The 20,333-nt window shown below is 42.9% G+C and overlaps 1 protein-coding gene across 1 annotated transcript; it reads left to right on the plus strand.

The window, feature by feature from the left end:
- Positions 1-1,323: 1,323 nt before the first annotated feature.
- On the plus strand, positions 1,324-10,474 carry C5H14orf180 (chromosome 5 C14orf180 homolog). The gene is given in 5 exon segments (XM_069018412.1): positions 1,324-1,423; positions 1,426-1,640; positions 3,960-4,086; positions 5,848-5,874; positions 8,618-10,474. Coding segments are annotated over 5 exon segments (657 nt in total). The 5' UTR covers positions 1,324-1,338; the 3' UTR covers positions 8,821-10,474.
- Positions 10,475-20,333: the final 9,859 nt, after the last annotated feature.

Raw genomic sequence — 20,333 nt, forward strand, 5'->3', positions numbered from 1 at the left:
AGTAAGTGATTATTACAATAGGAGGAAGGAGGAGCCAGAGAAGCCAGGGACCATAGTTTGACAGGTTTTGTCACCTTTCTGTCTAGGATCTACTATGAACAAAATTTTGAAGAATGTCTTCTCCCCACCAAAAGCCACCCTAGATATTCTGAAATAACTTCTGCGTAACACTTGCAGGACACAGCAGAGAGGGGATTTGTGGAGCGTTTCACAAGGCCTGCAGCTGTGAGCTGGTTTCAGCATGAGGAAAAGCCCTCTATCACCCCAATGCACAGGAAAGAGAAGGTAAGGTAACTCTCTCCAAGGGGCTTTTAGATATGGTGCATTCAGTGGAGAGCCCTAGACTAGCAAAATCTGTTCTTCTCCACGTGGACACTGACGTGACTAAGGGCAGGTTTGAGGACAGAGGACCAATGCAGAGGTGGAGCTGCAGGAGGGCAGCAAGTCCTGAGGGTTCTGCTGACCTCACATCAGCCACAGAAGCCTCCTCTGCTGCTCTGGTGCAGCTTTGTCTGGGGGAGGACCCCAACCCTTTCCATTTACTCACCCATTCCCCATATCCCTGAAAGGAAGGTTAAATAAGCAGTGAAGCCTGTATGAGCATCCTGCAACCCTCACTGCTCTGCAGAACAAGGGCCAGCCTGAGCATGCCATGGGAGAATCCATTGAACCACCTGCTAAAAAACCAAATCATGTACATTACATGCAACACAGAAAACAAATAGCTCCAGGAAAAGAATAAAAAAAAAAAAAAAAAAAAAAAAAAGGGCAAGCTTATGCTTGCAGGGACAGTAAACCAGTGTATTTCAGCAGTCATGGCAGGTATTTCTGACTAAAAATTGTGTATTTGATGATGCCGAGCCTTCAGTATTTGATAGGGGGCTTTTAAAGCCTCTTGAACAGTAAATCACCTCTCTTTCTATCAATAATATTATTATAATATCAGTAGAAATGTCAAATGTTTAAATCCCTCTTTATTACTACAATAATGGATTTAATTTGTAAAACATATAAAGTGAGGCCGTAACTGTTCTGGAGGGAGATATCTGTCATCCCACTATATTTATATAATTTCCTGATGGCTTTACCCACGTATTTTGAATGGATGAAGGATTAAAAGCAATCCCACTTGCAAGATTTTTGTGATTGGGAATGGATTCTGGAAAGGAAACCAACATAACCACAGAAATGAAGCAATTGTTATGAAAAAAAACCCATCCTCAACTTCGCATTCATGTAAAATAAATAAGTAGGTGTTTGTCTGTGACTTGCTCCATTGAGGCCCTCTCCTGCTGCCAAAAAAGCCCTGCTTCCAGCTGCACAATCAGTATTATCACTATGTGCTATTTTTGGCTCCTGAGTGCATCTCACGTAGCGTCATCCTGCCCACGCCAGCCCTGGTATGAAGGGCGGAACCTCTTCTTTCCCCTCCCTTGCCGCTCCCGTCTGCGCAGTGCCACTGCCGGCTCCATCCCCACTGCAGAGGGGTCTCTGGACTCTTTTCCCTGGTCCTTCTCATTTTCCTGGGCAAGAGGCTTTCCATCCAAAGCTTCATGTGGGAGGCTTCATGTTGGCATCCAGAGTACATGTCCCAAATATGTCCAGCCTCACTTTCTGATCATAGCACCAAGGAGCTGCTGGTAAGTAATCTTCTGATGAGTGATGGAGTCCCTGTGTCCAGTGTCCGAGCTTGTTATAAATGGGTTGTTTTTAGGGTCATACCATTTCCCAGCTATCACTTTGGTAGGTTTCCAGCCCTTGTCACAGTATGTTAACACCAGGTTTTTGTCTGAGGACACAGTGCTTCGTTTGTTCTGACACTGTGCAGCTTTGATTTCCATAAGTTATTAAAGTCTAGTAAATATTGTAAAATTACTTCCTTTTTAAGGTCTTCCTTGGCTAGGTGCTATCCAACCAGCTAGCTGTTTAATGTTTTTTTCTTCTTATGTGATGTCACTGCTAAGTGTTTGGAAAAGCTCATATGGACAACAGCTGCACTTGAAGTTATAAATCTCTTCAAATATAAGGTTCAGTTTCCTTGGTTGTGCCACAGGAGAAGCCCTCATAGCTATAACCACCCCTAGCTTGAGCTAGGCTGTGTCTCCCTAAACCTGTTTCATTTTACACAGAATAATCAAATATTCATTATGTGAGTAAGTGTGTGTGTCTGTGTGGCTGTCACAGAGTGATTGGGGTACTCACCTGGCAGATGAGAGACCCTGTTCCCAGTGACCACTCCAATGAATATTTAAGTATTACATATTAAGTATTCATTGGAGCAAGGATAGGAGCAGACTTCTGCCACCCCCAAGGGAGCACCCAAACACCAGGCTGTAAAGTCATTCTTTCTTCCTTTAGCTCAATGAATATTTAATTATTCAAGGCCAAACAAGACAGCTTCAGTGGCAGAGACTGAGATTCCCTGCTCGCATGTGTGCACCATAACTATGATGATGAGGGCAGGTATATAAGAGATGTAGCTTTGTGTTTCTTTGGACTTAAAATGAAGTTAAATCCAAGTTTCCCACACCTTGAATGGGGCTTCCAGCTTCTGAGCTGCTGAATGGAAAACATAGAACTCCAACACACACTGTCCACAGCCATGAGACAGAGGTGGTATGACCCCAAGATCAGAGAAAGCGTCCTTATCAGTGATGAGATTGGTTCCATGAATGTCTCAGGAGAAGGAATCAAAGCTGAAGATGTTCCCAACCGCATGGCAGTTCCTGCTGGCTATGTAATACATCTTTCTGAGGTTATCCAGAATGTGATGCATAAAAAAACCTATTTATTCCCTTTATTTTGGGGTCTGATATGCCCAGACTGTAGTTAATGGGACCTAATCCTGCTTTTGCAGTCCAAGGAGTGGGCGTGTGAAGTGGTGAGTGTGGGGAAAACATCCAAAAAGAAAAGGCAAAGCAAGGGTATTCGGGTCTAAAAAAGGACAAAGGTGGATAACTGAGGAGGAGAAAGATCAAAGCAAGGAGAAAAATATGGATTAAGCAGCAGGTAATCATAGAGTGGGGAAACAACAAACAATGGGAGGAAAAGGGAGCAGGGACAGTGACCAGAAGAAATAATACCTTTATTTATCAAAGGAACAGAGGGAAGAGGTGGAAAGGGCTGGAAAGAGATGGAAACGGAGAAGATTACCTCAATCTTAAAACTAAAATGTGAAGAATCTATGCCCCTCACTTAGATCTTTGAAAAGTAGAAAAATTTCCATCTGCTCTCTACTTCCAGAGGACAGTGGGTATCTCTGAACCAAGATGCTTTGGGTTCACTTTGGGCAGTTGACTGTGGGAGCATTTCTGTGCAGAACAGTAGCTTATTACTGTTATTGCAGCTCTGTTTCTTGTAATTTCAAAGAATCCACAGCATTATGATTCTGTTGTCAAACACTAAATATGGTTTCTAAGCAAAAACCAGAGCAACAGCATAACTATGATATCAAAGTGCAAATAAATTGCCTTCTTGTACCCCTCAGGAGTGTCCAAACCCAAGTCAGCTACATAGTCCCAGTTGTTGAAATGGCAACACTGCATTCTGAATGGAAATGCTCAGCTTAGAACATTTCAACGGTGCTCCAAATGATATGGTTCATATATTTCATATCACATTTATGTTCTTCTAAAAATAGCCCAAGGCTGTTGAGCAGCCACCTTCAGCAAATGTTTGCTGCAATTTAGAGAAATCCTTTCTGAACACTTTGCTGTCCATTACTTTAACCTTTACCTTGAGAATACAGCTTTAGAGTACTGCAGGTCAATGGCAATGTAGGAATACCCCCATTGTCTTGCTGTGAATATTACAGTGGTCTGACTATGTCCAAGCAGACACGTTACACATCATGTCCCTTGAGGGACATGGTAACATATCCACAAAAGATCAGAACTTCACCCAGATACCTTATCCCTGTTTGAATGGCCACGTGTTTAGTGTTTTGATGAACTCTTTAGACAGATGACAGTAGCTATCCTCCTTCCATACTGAGGAAAAGGCCACCTGTGGACCAAGCTGTGGGAGAAAAGCGGAGAGCAGAGAGAAGGGTTCGATTTCGTGAGCCTGAGGAAGTCATTGAACATGGTATGCTGAAGGATTAAGAATTTTGGCATGACCTTTCTAGCTTTTAACATCCACTCTGCCTGTCTACATCAGCTTCCTCCTCTGATAATGTGATTTGTGATTTTCAGCTCAGCATGGAGCAGAGAATGGATGATATTTGCTCTGTGCTCTGCAGAACTGCATCTGGTCCATTTGCCTGCCTGCCTGCCCTGGGAGGAGACAGGCTCCTGCCTCACCCTCAGCTATGGTCACAGTGACCTCCCGAGTCAGCCCCCACAGGGATCATTGTAGACCATGGGCCTGGCTGAGCCCCAGGGCTTCCCCAGAACAATCTTTCCACTCAGACCAAATTTAAACATAATTATGTCAGTGTGGGTAAGTAGGATGCCGCAGAATACAATAGCACAGGTCTGAGCCTAGCAGCCAGGATGTAATAACCTGTGCCAATGAAGGCACCCAAGGACTGACACAGCTAACAAAACCTCTGGCCTTTTCATTCATGAGCTAAAATGTTGCAGGTCAGGGAACCGGGAGCGACCTTCTGCAGAGGTCTGGCACAAGGATCCAGTTTTCACTTCTGCTTGTGCCATATGCTATACCAAATAAGAATTGGTGTTACCTTCTGACTTTCCCAAACTCATCCGAACAAGAAAATTGTATTTATTGTTAGAAAGCTAAAATTGTATGGGTTTGTTTTGTCAGTTGGTCAAAACACAGGCAGCAGAATGGTAAAATTTCTATGTCAGCCACCTGTTTGGACTGCTCCAGCTTCTGAAAATAAGGCTTGGCATCTGCTGATGTGTTTATAAACAGAACTCTCATTTGTTTGGCAATACATTGTTTGGAATGCCTCCTGATGCAGGAGGGGGAAGCTGTTTCTTGATAAGCTTGTTGACATGGCCTGGGCTTTCCCACCAAACCTGAACTCCTGGAAAGATTCAGTAAGTCCGCCCTAAATTCCTCAAAGTTCATCTGACTGTTCAAGAGCAGGATTTTGGTGGGAGTTAATAACTCCCCCAGCTCTCTGCCAGAGTCCATGCCCCACATCAGCACTGGGAATCCTGCAGTCAGTCCAGTCCAGGGGGACCAGGTTGGTCTCCCACTGGCTCTGACTTCAGCAAAGATGTGCTGGAACATGTGCAGGAAGCTGCAAGGATGGGGAAGATGCTGACTCTTTTCCATGGAGACGTGAGAAATATTCCAACCCATAATTAGTATTCTGTGTTGCAAACAGTCTGTGATTTAGATTATTTGCTGTTTGTCCACACAATATTATCATCATTAAGGCTGGTAAAATGAAGGTTTCTGGCACCACTGAATTTTTTCCGTTCTATGGACTTTTTATACTGGATTGTGTCTGGGCCCTGGCTGCCAAGCAGATTCATTCCCAGGATGTTGTTGATGAAAGTTAGTCTGACAGTGCTTTCTTAACTTTCATTCTCTCAGCTTGTTGGTCTAAATCCCTTCCTTTCCAGGAATTATGTGGAATAGGAGGGATTTTAGCAGGAGCTGTTTCCTGACCTCCCTGCAACAGCAGCAATCCTGCCTCTGAATTCTCCCACACAATAACTTTTCCCCACTTTCCTGAAGTGCACCTGCATCTGCATGTTTGCATGGAGTGGGTAGGTCCGCATCAAGAGCTAAAAGAGGTGTAAGAGGTTGCCCAGCACCTCCAAGATGACAGGCAATTTCAGACACACTGCTTGGTTTTGGCTTCTCTTTTTCACCCGCTACCAGGAGACATTTCCAGGCATGTAAGAATATTTTCATTCTGTTTTCTAGTCATTTCCTGCTGTGACTACGTAGTGGGTAAGTTGAATTTTTCACATTAAAACTGTGAGTCATCCATAGCATTAACCTGAGTTTGCTTTTGCAGCTGGTGTGATGCACTGTGCAAACATACCCTCCATACACACAGCACTTTGGGCAGTCAGTGGTTGTTGCGTTTTCTTGTCAGCATAAGCAGCACAAGGTGCTGATGAGGTCTGGTGCAATTTTAAACAAGATGTCTAGTAAGACAAATAGTGGAAACAAAAATTAAATCCCTGAAGCTATTTTTAATTTACATATAATTAATATATTTTATGGCAATAGAATAGGTACAGATTTCTCAGTAAGATATGCAGGGAAAGCACCCTAAGCAAAACAATAGTTCTCCCTGCTGAGTTTTGTGTGAGGGGAAGAGACAATTCATTTATATGCTGACAGTAGGGTAGAAATAATAAAAATAATTGGTTTTTTCTGGTTTTTGTCTGAGGCCTGGCAGCCTCAGAGACCCCCAAGAAAATGTCTGGATCTGGATATTTTGATGATGGTGATCATTTCTAGAGGCCCTGGTCAACATCCAGACCCTTCTGTAGGCAGTGCAGTGAAGGGAGAGGGGTACATAAATACATGTACATATACACACCTATAGTTTTGGGAGGCCAAAGAGCCTCCCAGGCAGATGTCCCCATATCCCTCAGCTATTGCTATTGTCCAGGAAGAGGGGCTGTATGCTCGTGACAATGGAAGCATCAGCTAGGGCTAGAAACAAGGTACTATACCCAGAAAAGGGCCTGGTGGAAAAGCAAAGATCAGATATTCTTCAAGGAGCAGTGGAAATGTGTATCCAAGTCAGGAACTGAAACAAAATCTCCTGTATCCAGATCCAGTGCTTTTCTCAGATGGGTTGTAATGAGACTGGGCATGTCTGTGGCTGTGTGTGCTCTTCCAACAAGTAATTTAACTAACAAATTTAAGGATTAAACTTATAATTGTAATCTAGGAAAGCAAATTTGAATTTCAGCATGTAACTGTAGTGATGGGTTGAAGCTCTTGTGAGCATAGCTCATCACCATTTTGCAGGTGGAATTACACTTTCACCTTATTTTTTTCTGTTCATGGATTGAACATATTTCCTAACTGAAAGGATATAAGGAAAGCCCAGTTATAAATTTGAGATCACCACGAAATTTCATGTGGAAAGTAACTTTTTTCAAGATGGAAACAGGTTAAAAGAGCTTTATATAAAAGGGTTGATGTGGAAAGCTGTTCAGCTTCCACAGGAAGGTTTCCCTGCTCCCATGTGTGTTCATCAGCTGAGCCCCATGCTGGGAGTGCAGGTGGGCACCCAGTCAAGAGCTGTGGCCTGTGGTGTGGGAAATCTCACAAGGGAAATACCAACTCCCAACTCACAAATCTCTGCAAAACCAGAAAGTGGTGAGCAATTCCCTGGCTAAACACCTTCATATCAACCATTCATAGAATAATGCCAAATAAACAAATTTATAAAATCTGAAATCTGCACATGGATAATTTGCAAACAGAAAGAAGGGCTAAATTCAAATGAATAAATTACTTGCTGCAAATAATTCACTCAGATCTATTATGGGACATTGATTTGGTTTCTGGTTAGCTATAAAATGACTGCCTATTAACATTTTACCTTTTCCCCATACACTTTTTGATACATTATTATGTGTTTCTGGCTTGATTTTATGACTTTTACCTTCCTCTCTGTACATCTGTGTGACAGTTTAATTGACTGGTGTGTATTCCAGGGCTTGGAATGGAAGCTAATTTAAATATGTTACAGCTAATGTTGGCCCTTTACCCATAATAATACACTCCACATTTTTATCTCTTTATTGATTATGTGCATATGGCAGGAAAATAGCTGCACACTATGGGTTTTATTCAGGCATGAATTTGGCTTTATACTGTGTGTTTAATACTCTAAGTGCTTTATGAAATAGTGCCGACTGTGCAATGGCCATGCAGTCAGACAGAGCAGCCAGACCTGAATCAAACTGGATCCCCAAGGCCCAGGGATGGATACACATAGGCAAGGACTGGGACACAGCTGTCACCAAGCTGAAGGCAGCCCTCTGATTTCCACATGTGTGCTGTGCCTGACCTGTGGCACTTTAAACATATTTGAAAAACATTTTGAAGGCAAGAAAAATGTTTACACTATCCTCCTGCTGAAGAGCAAGTGCAAAGGATGTTCTGGTGTAATTAGCACACAGAGCACTGAGAGAGTGATTAAAACTGCCAGAGCTTTCTGAACGTGCCTCTTGGTAATGGAGCCATGTTTGGGTTCTTTCCATAGTTAGCAGGAGTCCCAAACAAGCTGAGTTACCAGGGAAAAGGACAGAAATCTACAGCTTCTCTCTTTTATGGAGCATTTGTGAACATTAAATAATTAGACCCAGTAGCTTCATATTCTCCTAGTATTCAACTTAACATTTAGTGTAAAGGTATAAAAAATAATTGCTGGAGGGGAAGCTGAGATCATGCATTAGCTATGCTAAACCAGTTCTTATTGTATATCATTAAACTCTTTTAATGCTCCATTAGATGATATCTTTTATACTCACTACCCTCCATCAGGAGGTGGGACTCACTATCACTTAACTGATGCCTACGGAAGTGCTCACCACCAGAGCCCTGTGTACCCTGCTGTTCCCAGAAAACTGGGACAAAGGCAGCAGCAGGGGATCAAATTTGGGAAGTGTTTAAGATGGCACTAAAATAATGCTGCTTTCTTTTTCTCCTCATCACCGTTCAGCAGATGACAGGTCATCATCTGGATTGCCTGTGCTCCTGTGGCTCTCGCTTTGTGCAGTGCTGATCCTTGCTGTGAGTCTCTACTACACCAGTATGAAGCAAGATGTCAAAGTCCTGGAGGAATTTCAATCCCGACTTGTTATCGTCTTCCTTCATGTAAGACACGTTGCTCAGAGATGCTGGACTTGGTTTATGAGGCAGTAGCAGTGTCCTCCAGCCTGACACTGCTAAGAAACATCACTGCAAAACTCCCAGTCTACTGCAGCCACATGCAAGGAACACATGAGCTTCCACCTCAAAGAGCAAGAAAATCCCGCCCGCTGTGCACCATCCAGCAAACACTTGTTCTCCTTTTCCCTTCTTTGTCGGTTTTTTTTTCACATCAATGAACATTCATACTAATGCCTTGAGGTCCCACCAAACTCGTGCTCCATCACCCTGAACAGCAAACAGGTATCTGGGTTTTGTTCCCCAGAGTTTATAAGCTGCTGATATGAGGAGCAAAAGCAGAGAGGGAAAGACATTGATCTGTGCAGGCAGCAGCAAGCTCTGAAGAAAGAGCCTCGTGAGCCTCAGGTCAAGGCTTTAGATATCAAACCACCTTTCTCCTCAAGTCTCCTAAGAATTACTCTGCAAAGGTTAAAATAAAGCTGAGCTATTGCACAGACACTGCTCTGGTGGCCAAAGGCTTGGCAAGCTGCTATATTTATACACCTAAAATGATTATTAGTAAACTCCCAGCAAATGGCTTTCCCTTCATGCATTTTTTTCCTCCATGGGCAAAAGCTGTTTCTTAATGCTTCCCTTGACTCCCAGGTGTAAAAAAGAACACAGAAACTCATTTAAACAGAAAATAGTTTATTTGCCTAACATAATAAATAATAGCACTGAAACCCAGGTTAAACATCAAATCAGTAGTTTAGTCCTCTGGGTTTGATTCAGCCCATAAACCCCACAGGCTGACATACAAGATTTATGATAGTGCTTGTATTCAGACAGAGGTGTTATGCCTGGGTGTTCAAGGCCTTATATCATGGCAATATGGACTGCTTGTGAAGGTGTGAGGTGCATAGTTCCTTTATCACTCTATTGTCTCACCATGCTACACATTTCTCTGAAAGGAATCCTTTTAATGGAAATCATGTGAAACCGTGCTCTGGGTATCTGAGAGGAGAACAAATGACTCCAAGTTCATGAGCTTCAAAGAACCAGCAAATTCATCTTTTTAGACCTTAGATTCTGCTCGGGTAGCACCTGATGTGTGCTTGGGGTTATTTTGTATGATAAGATTGACATCAGAACCTGTAAGAGCTGAAGTAAAAGAAAAAGAGAAAAAAAGGGGGTAAAAAACCACTGCAGAGAAGATGAAGAGATGTCTGCAAGACCTTGGCTTGAATTCCCCTGCCATTGCAACCATCAAAAAGAAAAAACGGTGCTTTGTTTTTAGTTATTTTTTAAAAAGAGGGCCATACATCTGCCCCAGCAGCCTTCTCCCAAGCAGCCCACGGACTTTAACCAGGAGAGGATAAACCGAAGCACAACATGCAACCTTCTCTCAGGAGAAGAGGGGGCAGCAACTTGATTGAGAACAAGCCAGAAAAATTGCAGCCCAAGACAGAAAAAAGTGCATTCAGTGGCGACTCTCATGCCCCTCCTAAGCTGCCAAAGGCACAGGTGTTGCATTTGACTCAAGCTGGTCTGGGAAGCAGAGGGTGCTGCAGGAGCAGTGTTTGGCTCAGGGGTCTGTGTGCAAACCACCCAGGTACCCCAGCTCAGAGGGTAAGTCCCACCACTGCTTCCCTCCCCTCACCACTGTCTCAGCCCTGCTGTTTAGGTAATAAAGGAGAAAGGTTTTAAACCTGTGTTCTGGTGAATCTCTGGGGGAAAGATTTTTGGGTTGGTACCTGCATGGGGCAAGGGGGTCATTGCAAGTTCTGTCTGCATCTTTTAATTTTTATGATCTTTTTAATGTCCGTGTCGAAACTCTTTGGCAAATCAGTGGTGTTCCTTTTTGGCTCTGGACTGACTCCTCTTAGGACTTAGGAGGGAAAATCTGGAGGTGGTGTGGAGACCATATGTGTGCTCACCTTCCTGCCCAGCTCCCGAGGAGATGGACACAGGACCACCTTTCCACTGAGCCTCTTTTAAGTGGAAAATGTCCACATTCCTCTTGTTGGGGCCCAATTTATTGGTGTGAGTGAGAACTGCTATCGCATCTGGGCTGTCAGGGATATTTAGCAGAGGAACAGCTATTCTTGGCTTTTGTGTTGCCTCTGTTTGGGACTGTTTTGGGCATGGGAAAAGGCAGCACTTGAGTTATCTTGAGACCACTGCTGAGGTCTCACCACGGCTTTACAAGGTCTCCTGGGTCAGGATTGTTTACTGTGGTCAGTCAGATTCTTGGCAGGCTGCAGAAAGCCAAATTAAATTTGCCTTGAAGCCAGAAGGTTTGAAATAAATAAAAGCTAAAACTTCTTCCTGGCAGAGTGGTGGAATCTTTTAGGTGAAGAAACTGAAGCTAAGAAAGCCATTGCATGTGGGAGTGAATGAAGTAGGTCAATAACATGACCAGGAATAGGAGAAAAAATTCCAGCTCCTGGGCCTGCATTTCTTTACTGCTGTACAACTTCACTGTGGACTTACCTGTTTTATTTCCTTCTGAAGCTCTTTTTCCATTCATGCATCCTGCTTAAAAGCACATAACCCCTTTTCCCTCCCTGCCCCTTCATTCTTTAGCCATCATAGCTTTATCCTCATTGCTGTGAGCTGGATATGATTTATCCTTCTCCTTGTTCAAAGGTGTTTTTCTGGGTGTGACAGCTTTGTGAGTTCAGATCTCTAAATTTCCAAAAAGTCATCTATGTCAGATAATAATCCTCTTGCTGGCCATGCTGGGTGATATTTCCCTTCAGTGCAACTCCTGAGAATTTCTCAATAGAGGTAAAAAGAAGAGGGATTACATCATTTATTGCGAACAGTGGAGATGCCCACCTGAATTCATGCTGGTGCCAGCTGGGTGAATTGCTTCAGAAGTCTAAAATGCTGCAGCCAACCAGCTCTGGGCAATTATTTAACCCAGTTGGAAATGGCCATGTTTTAGATATAAAGGACTGAAAGAGAGAGGGATGTAGCCCAGGACCCTTGAAGCAGACAGTTGGTAGGAGGGATTCCCAGTAGCAGTGTCTTGGGTGGCAGGAGACAAAGGGCCAGGGGACAGTAGCAGGTCTGTGCATGACAAAGGACTAATGGCAGTCCCTAAGGGTAGACGTGCTGCTTAAAATCCCTAGTGCAGTGAGTATGTAAGCAATACACAACAGAAATAAGCAGACCACAGCAGAAGGGTGTGTTGTTTTGACAGCGTTCAGTACATTCCTGCAGTGTGAACGGATGGAGGGCAGCTGCCAACACCCTCTTCAGGCACATCAAGAGCACCTGATTGCAGCAGCAGGCGTATCCATACCCATATGATAAGAGGAGATAGAAAAGGACATAGTGAGATGACACTGGATGTTTTTACATTAACCTTTTGATGCACTCAGCATTAGCAGCAGTAAAAAGCAGTCCCAACGACTGCCTCGAGTCCCCCTCCTTCCCTTCATCTCTCCAACCCCGACAGTCTGGAAATGAGCCCACAGCAGCAATTGTAATTGTCATTTCTGCCTTTTGCCACTTAGAAGCAAGAAGAAGAGCTGGCAGCTTGTGACTATAAAAAGGATGTTACCAGCTGCCCTCAAGGAATAACTCAGGAACTTCTAAGATAATAGTGTGGACTTGTTTCTTATTAACTCCTTGCTCCAAGATAGCTGTTGGGAACCTTTAGGCCCACCTCTGAAGAGAAAGCTACATGAAGAAAATTAAGCAGCTGGCATTTAGAAATTTAGCCTGTCCATGCAGCCTGTGGTCCCCCCTTACATTTGGTAACAAACTGACTTTCAGCTGCATGTTGACACAGGACCATTTTCTTCTTGTCTCCAATGGCATTAGGGTGAACTGCTGGAAGATGGTATCAAAAGGGCTCAGGCAGCTTAGGATGGTTGGGCATACCCTTGACTATATAAATCGTGGCATGGAGATGCTGAGGAATGAGTACAAAGATGTTACCACTGACTTTGAGAACTTTTTTTTTTATCTTACATTGTAACAATTTAAACTCACCTTCAAAGAACAAGCACAGAAATATTGACTTTTCAAATAATTTATTTTAATATTTCACCAAATCATAAAAAGCCGATGCACTGTTCAGCAAAAAGCATCAATATATAAAACACATTAACTCATTATCAGTACTGCTGGAGTGTACCACGTACACTGAACCCAGCCCAGCTCCTACTAAAGCCAGAGGAAACTCAGTGACTCCACTAGTAGGTGGATTGGACTCAGCATTTTTCTCTGCTGGCTGTTTACAAAGGGCTGTATTAAAATGCTAGTAAAAAGCTTCCCTTTTGAGACTGTATCAAAACAATAATAAACTTCATTCCCTTTCTGGTTTTGTCAAACCCATGCAATTAAAGCTCCAAATCAGCAGTCATTACACTGCAAAAGACCATACAAATCAACAGAGATAATATTCCAGACAGGCCAGGCTCTATCCTCAGCTTGTGTGGACTGGTGTGGCTGCTCACAGGATAATCTATACACACTGGTGAGGGATCTGCTCCTCAGCTGCTTTCAGTGGTTAAAAAAATTAGGAAAAATGTTCCTTTTTCTCCCCAAATACCCATTGCAGGAACCTCTTTAGCAGCATGAAAAAAAAAAGGTAGCTAATCTAGACTCTTATAAAGCTTTTCCCAGGTGGCTACAAGAGACAGTAGCTCATGAATACATACATCAGAGGACACATATTTCAGAGAGGCTGAAATGCTTTCAGGCTGTGTGCTGACTTACAAGCAAGAAAGGTCTGATTCAGATCTTTGCAATAGTACCACACAAAAACACTAAACCTTTTAAAACTATGAGCTACATTCACAAACACCAAGTCTACAGAGATTTGGGAACAGTCCTTCCCCGTGCAAGTCACGACCTGCACTGGACAAAGGGCCAGTGTAGGATATCTGGATCTGCTTTCCTCTAAATCTGGTGGCAATGTCAGCACCTTTGCACCAGATACCTGCACAGCTGGCACAGGTGGCTCTCTCCAGAAGCTGGCTTTAGGTCAGCACATGCCTCAAGAGGATGCTCTGCAGTTTGCGAGGCCACACGAGCAGGTAGGGGGTGAGCAGGCCAAGCAAAGGCTGAAATTGGTGTCAATCACATCACATATCACAGCCTGAAAGCTGAAATCCTTCACAGGAAATGCACTAACTCCTCATTATCTATTTCTGTTCAGATTGATGCCACTGTCCTGCATACCTCAGCTGTCCTTGTCTCTGGCAGGAAGAGATGTGAGAAATAAGGCCCAATGAGCCTGATAGAAATAAAATCTCTCTGAAGTTTGCAGGAATGTTTTTGAAGATGAAAGAATCCAGAGGGAGGAGATTCAGTGCAACTGTTGGGGTTTTTTTGTTATTGTTGCTTTGTTTTGTTTATAAACCCTCAAAAACCTCTTGGGGGTGTACTTCAGATCACAATATATTGATTTCTCAGTTGTGTAACTTGGGCTGTTTTAATCAGAGAGCGTTTGACCAGAATTGCTCTGATACCACCAGTCTGCCCTGGCTGTGGACCCCAATGCAGTGGTCCCCCCCTGGAAGGATGCCGTTCAGTACAGAGCTCAGCATCACTGAGCAAAGGAACTGCCTGCTGCTCCCAAGGACTGGTTTAATAAGGAGACTGCCAGCACCTTATGAAGTCAAATGCTGGACCCTGCTTCAACAACCAGGGTTAAAAATGTTGCAGCAGCCTAGAAAGGGGAAGGGATTAACTGATGCAATCCAGATCCAGCGTGTTGCAGGAAGATGTGCTGTGTTTCAGGCACAGACTGTTGGACTTCACCATTAACAGAGAAAAATAATTATCTCTGCTGCAGGACAGATGGGGTGAGGAGTTCTGGACTGTGTTATGTGGGATACCATGACAGTTTTCAAACATTTCCCTGCCTTAAAATCTATGGTTTAACATTGCACTTGTCTAACTCCACCAGGTTCCTGGAGAGACTGCTGGCACCAGCCTTGGAAACCTCCCAGAGCAACACATCATCTAAATCAGGCCTGGCTTATGTAAAGGGAAGGGTTCAATGTCACGATCCAGAGAGGCTGAATGAGAACAGGGAAAATCCTTGACTGCTTTTCTTAATTTTGGACAAATTTTGCCATAGAGACTGCAATTTTCCTCACATTCATAAATACTCTTCAGAGCCTGTATACACACTAGTCAAACTTGCCCAAATCTGGGGGGAAACAAGGGGAAAATAAGGAGGAGATGAAGAACAGTTTAGTCTCGGGACTGTTTACTCCCTTGTGTGAGAAATCACCCAGGATATCAACAGTACTTACAAATCATCATTCTCACCTCCTGGCAGGTTGTCTCAACCCTCACTTTACAACACAGTTGAGTGGAAAGGGGGAACAAAACCTTCTCACATTGGGTTTCCACCACATACAAATAATTCCAGCTATTTCAGTGAGCAGCTCTTGCTTCCAAGTAGTTAATCTCCTTGATAAACACCAGAGCCACCACGCTAAATCATTGTTATTTAGGAATTTTGAGCCAAGTAGAAGAGCTCCAGCAGGAGGATTTGAGGGGGATCAAGGATAACCTTTCATGTCTAACAAATTGCGGTTGTTGGCTTTTTATTTTGGTGAGAAAAAAATAAATTAAAATATCCCAAACCAAAATGAAATAATTATTCAATCAATGCAAAGGGCTATTCACACAGCACTTCTTGGGTACTTATGCCCATTTTTCAGCAATGAGGATCTTACAGGCAGCTAATAAGCATTAAATCCTAAATCCTTTAGCTGTCTATGGAAATGGGATTTAGGCTCCCACATGGATTCAGGTTTTTTTCTCTACTGTGTGCAATAAGCAGTTATAGTAGCTATGAGAGGTAGAGAACTTTAAGCAGTCAGATGAATACATTCACATTAATCTATGTTTGCAATAGCAGCTCAATTACACTCTTTGGCATGAACAAAAAAACTAAAGAGAAAGCATGGCTGTTAATACTCTTCCCGACAACCGATTGGAAAGACACTGTTCATTAAGTGCCTGCACTGAAATAAGCAGCACTTCCTATATATTGAGTACATTTTATTCTAACCTCTGAGAATCAAATGTTAAGTTTTCTGAGAGAGTGCAGCTCCCTGCTACATCAGGAGAGCATCAAAGTGCTGCCTTCTATGCAGTTCTTAACTTCATAAATCACTGAGTTAAATTTTGCCATTAAAAAAAACCATAAAAAAATACCATTTAGATGCGTATCTGTGAGTACTAAAATACAACTCAGGATAGTTTTCCTCCTTCTTATGGAGGACAGAAATAGAAGCATATACTTCAAGGCTTTAGTGCCATGAACAGAAATAGTTCTAAAACAATTTCTGTGCTTATGAAGTTACATGAGCATTTTGTCACAGCAGGTGAAACCTTCCTCTCCTCCCAGATTGGCCAACCAAAAGGACAGGACATTTGTGGTCTCCAAAGCAAACATTCCAAGAGATAAAAGTGGGATATTTCCATCAACAAAGGAAACGGTCTGAGGCAAAAATTTAGGATCTGAACACAGCCAGGATTCTCATTTGCTCAAAGATACTCGGGTCATCGGTATAGAAGAAAAAACAAAAGTTTTCTCATATTCAGATTAGTTTTTCACAAATAGTGTCAGTCTTTCCAGTTTAAATTGCTGTCTGGATTTTTATTAAAGTTAAAATTTAAATGGTAAGAATGATTTTACCTGCAATATGTTTCTGAAGGCTTTGGAGAATGGAGATGACAAAACCTACAAACACCCAATACCAGGTTTGTGTGCAACATGACTGTAAAGTGTGAGCTCCTCTTCCTTGCAACTCTCCTTCCATCCTGAACACTACACAGGTTAAATCAACAGTGTTCCATACTGGGAGTGAAGCCTTGAAGGGAAATCTGACTCTGTTCCTAACTGGACTAATTTAGGCTAACAGCAGGACATTACTCAGATATAGGGGAGGAATTAAAACACCCGCAAACCTGCATCAGAAACTCATCTCAGCCTTTGGGAGGTTCTGCACTGGCTGGTGCTTTCCTACTCTGCTCACATATATGGAATCATAACCATTGTCATTGCACAAGTCCTAATGCTAAGTAAGTAAAAGGAAGTGTAGAAATTTAAGGCATCCGAACAACTACTCCAGCCTAAGCTGCCTGTTAAGATAAGAGCCTATATCCACATCACAGAAGAGCAGTGGAACTATTTCTGGCACTTACCTGTGTACATTGTACACACAGAATGCCTTCATGACAAGGTCTGTACACTCAGTCATTCATCCCTGGTTATTCTAACAACCCCTTTTTTAAGGGACCATAGAATCGCTGCTATAGCAGGAATGTGTCCTTCAATCTTTACAGTAAATCATCATGCTCTTATTTTTGGGATTCTTACTGAAATTTCCCAGCTGAAAGATGCTTCATGAGTTAATGGGATAAGATGTTTTGAGCATTAATGCACTCATGAGGAAGTTCTGTTCCAAAAGGTGGCTGCAATTGTTTCCCCATTATAAAAAATGGTAATAAACAGCATTGATCTAAAAGCTCAGATAACACTTCTTAGCTTAGATTCTTCTAACTCAATGAGGACTGCTGGCAGGGAATTGGTGGGGAATTTAACCACAGATGGTAGCCAGGCAATATATTTGATACAACAGAATAACTGTGTGGCAACATCCTGGTGCCCTGGAAAGGCCACTAAACTTTTTCCCCTTCCACCATGTGACAATAAATAAATACAAATATAAGTACCACACAGTGTTCTAGTTCTTTGAATACAACTCTTGACAGAGAGTTCCTAGAGGCCTGCCTTTGGGCATGGCAAATTAAAAGTATTGAAATGTCACAGAAATGCAACATTTGACTCAGCCCCACAATGTGCTGGCTGGCAATGGATGACTAAAAGGAGACATCAGACGTACAAAAGAGAGAAGTGCATGAGAGAGAGCATAGGTAGGTATGTATGTGTGCATAAATTATACCACAATTCTAACACATATTCAGCCTGGCATCACCAGCTTGGCCTGAGTGTCCAAGCTTTAGAAGAAGTTGCAGAAAACTCAGTCAAATAAAAAACACCAAGTGAGTCCAATAACTGGGAGTTGCAGGATAGCCTTCCTCCCCTCAGGTCAGCCAGAGAGTTTCTCACTACATGTTCTGCCTTCTGACCCACACAGGGGCTTCCATCAAAAACAGCTTTGCTTTCAAGCATCACTGATTCTTGCAAGTGGGTACCAGCCTCACCCCACCTGGTCAAGGCAGGGAAGCCGTGAAAAACAGACTGAGAGTCATGTGGGACTCATAGAAGAGCTTCAGCCTCTTTTCATTTTGCATGGCAACTCCAACCCCAGGACCAGTGTTTGCTGCTTCTCATGGTGGTGGAAAGGAGGAAAAAGACCTTGAGACAGGAGAGGTAGAAGGGAGCATGAGCTCCAGACAACCTTGCCCGTAAGCAGCATCCTCTCTTTCAGAACCAGAGACAAGGCTCAAGCCCTGGTACCTCAGAGCAAGAATCACAAGACACTTGTTATCTTCTGCCTCAAGGTTCTTCAAACCCTCAGGCAACAGCAGGAACAGTGGTCCCAACCCACATGTTACTTCAGCCTAAGCCTGATTTGGCACACACATAAAATATATTATACAAAGCAGCAGCATGGTTCCATACAAGGAGTAAGGCATGCACTGAAGTAATTTTTGGGAAGAGACATCACTGCTGAGTCAAAGTGAGACTGCTTTTTACAGCTGGAGAAACTGGAGAAACATAGCAAACAGGCTAACTTACAAGACTCAAGCTCTTCAGAATAAGAAGAAGGTCATTCCTTGGCAATGGGCTCAGGTACTTGCAACAGTGTATCTCTGACTAGAGACAGAGTAATTTAGATTGAAAAGGACCACTAGGATCATCCAGTAAAACCATTACCCTGGCACTGCCGAGGCCACCACTAAACCACGTTGCTCAGTGCCACATCTCCACTTCTTTTAAATACATCCAGGGACAGTGACTCCACTGGTTCCCTGGGCAGCCTTCTCCGGTGCTTGACAGCCCTTTCAGTGAAGAGATTTTTCTTAATATCCAAACTATTCGACCGAATGAATTAAAAAAAAAAGGCACTCCAACAGTCCTGATATCTGAATTTTAAATTGTTATTAATTAACTTGATCTCTGATTCCCTCTCCAGGAGCCTCCTCTGATGTCAACTCCCAACTACAAAAATGCCACTGCTGCAAAGCTTTCAAAGCAAGTGCATTCTCTTGTGGGCAGAAATCATGCTGAAGAGCAAGACCTCTCTCCAGAGAGCTGTGGCCAGCTGGGGTTATAAGCAATGTTCACAGGGCTGGCTCACTGCTTATAGCCCATGGAGGGTTTTTTCTCTAAACCTATGAGAACATTTTGGCAGTTAAATACAATGTCAGATTTTATGCCCTAAAATGCTTAATAATTGGGGGATTTGTCATGACATCAAATTCTGTTTCAATGAAATGCTTAAGCTGGTACTTAACTAAGCATCAGAGAGTCCCCAGAAGACAACAGTAAATCTGCATGGTTGTGCTAACTGCAGGCTTGAGCTCTGATATGGTAGAAGCCTGCTGTCTTCTCTCCCCTCATTCTGATTTACCAGGTCATATAATCGTGTGCAGTTTGCACTTCTGTTGCAATAAATTCAGCCTCAACTCAAACACAGGTACCGCAGGCAGTGTCACTGTACTCCCAAAAAAATCTTCTTCAGTCCAAACTTAGTTGTTTGCTTAAGTTTTCTGCCGATTTGGGGTCTTCAGTGTAATGTGTACCTGGGGATAAATGCTTAATTCTAGTACAACTTCTCTGCCATGCAAATCCCCCTCCTCTGAGTTACTCTTCTTAATTATCAGATCTACCTCTGATCTCAACATCCACTAGATTTGTGGAAGCGCTGGCCAAGCAAAACTGAAAGCACAACACAGTCACCAGTGAGCTTTGTGTAAATAGCAATTCTTCTTCCTTTTCACAGCAAAATTCATCTGCCCTGGAACTCCTGCCCGTGAGAGGGGAGAATGGACCCATTCAGCACTGAACTACCTATAAAATAACTCAGCTGCTTGAACTCCTCACTATGTTTATATATAGAAACCTACACTGCAAATGCTCACAGTAATTTTGCATACCTGTTATGAAATAAATATCACAAAGAAATTCTAATACTCAGAACAGAATAGTATACAATGTTAGGGACCAAGTTACATTTATAAATGCACAAGCATTAATACTATCTATTCAGCTTAATTTCTTAGTATGCAAGCTTCAGCAATTGCTAGCTACACTTCACTTCAGGAGTCATCATAAATGCTGGTCATGCCAAAATCTAAGAAGAAATAAAACCACAAAAGGTCTCCACCATCCTCCTATATTATACACAGTTTTTGACAGATGCTGCAATAATATACGGGTTTTGTGGAATTCATTAACACTGTCCAATATTAAATACCAAGTCTGGAACACAGGTCTGTATGTTCTAAATAAAACCAGAGCAGGAGCAACATATTTGTCAGCACTGCGGCCATTGACAGTGAAAGCAGAGACAGCGAGAGCCTGCACCCAAACCAGAGCTGCAACTTCCCAGGAC

Source organism: Aphelocoma coerulescens, chromosome 5 (assembly GCF_041296385.1).
Source record: "Aphelocoma coerulescens isolate FSJ_1873_10779 chromosome 5, UR_Acoe_1.0, whole genome shotgun sequence".
Taxonomy (NCBI): domain Eukaryota; kingdom Metazoa; phylum Chordata; class Aves; order Passeriformes; family Corvidae; genus Aphelocoma; species Aphelocoma coerulescens.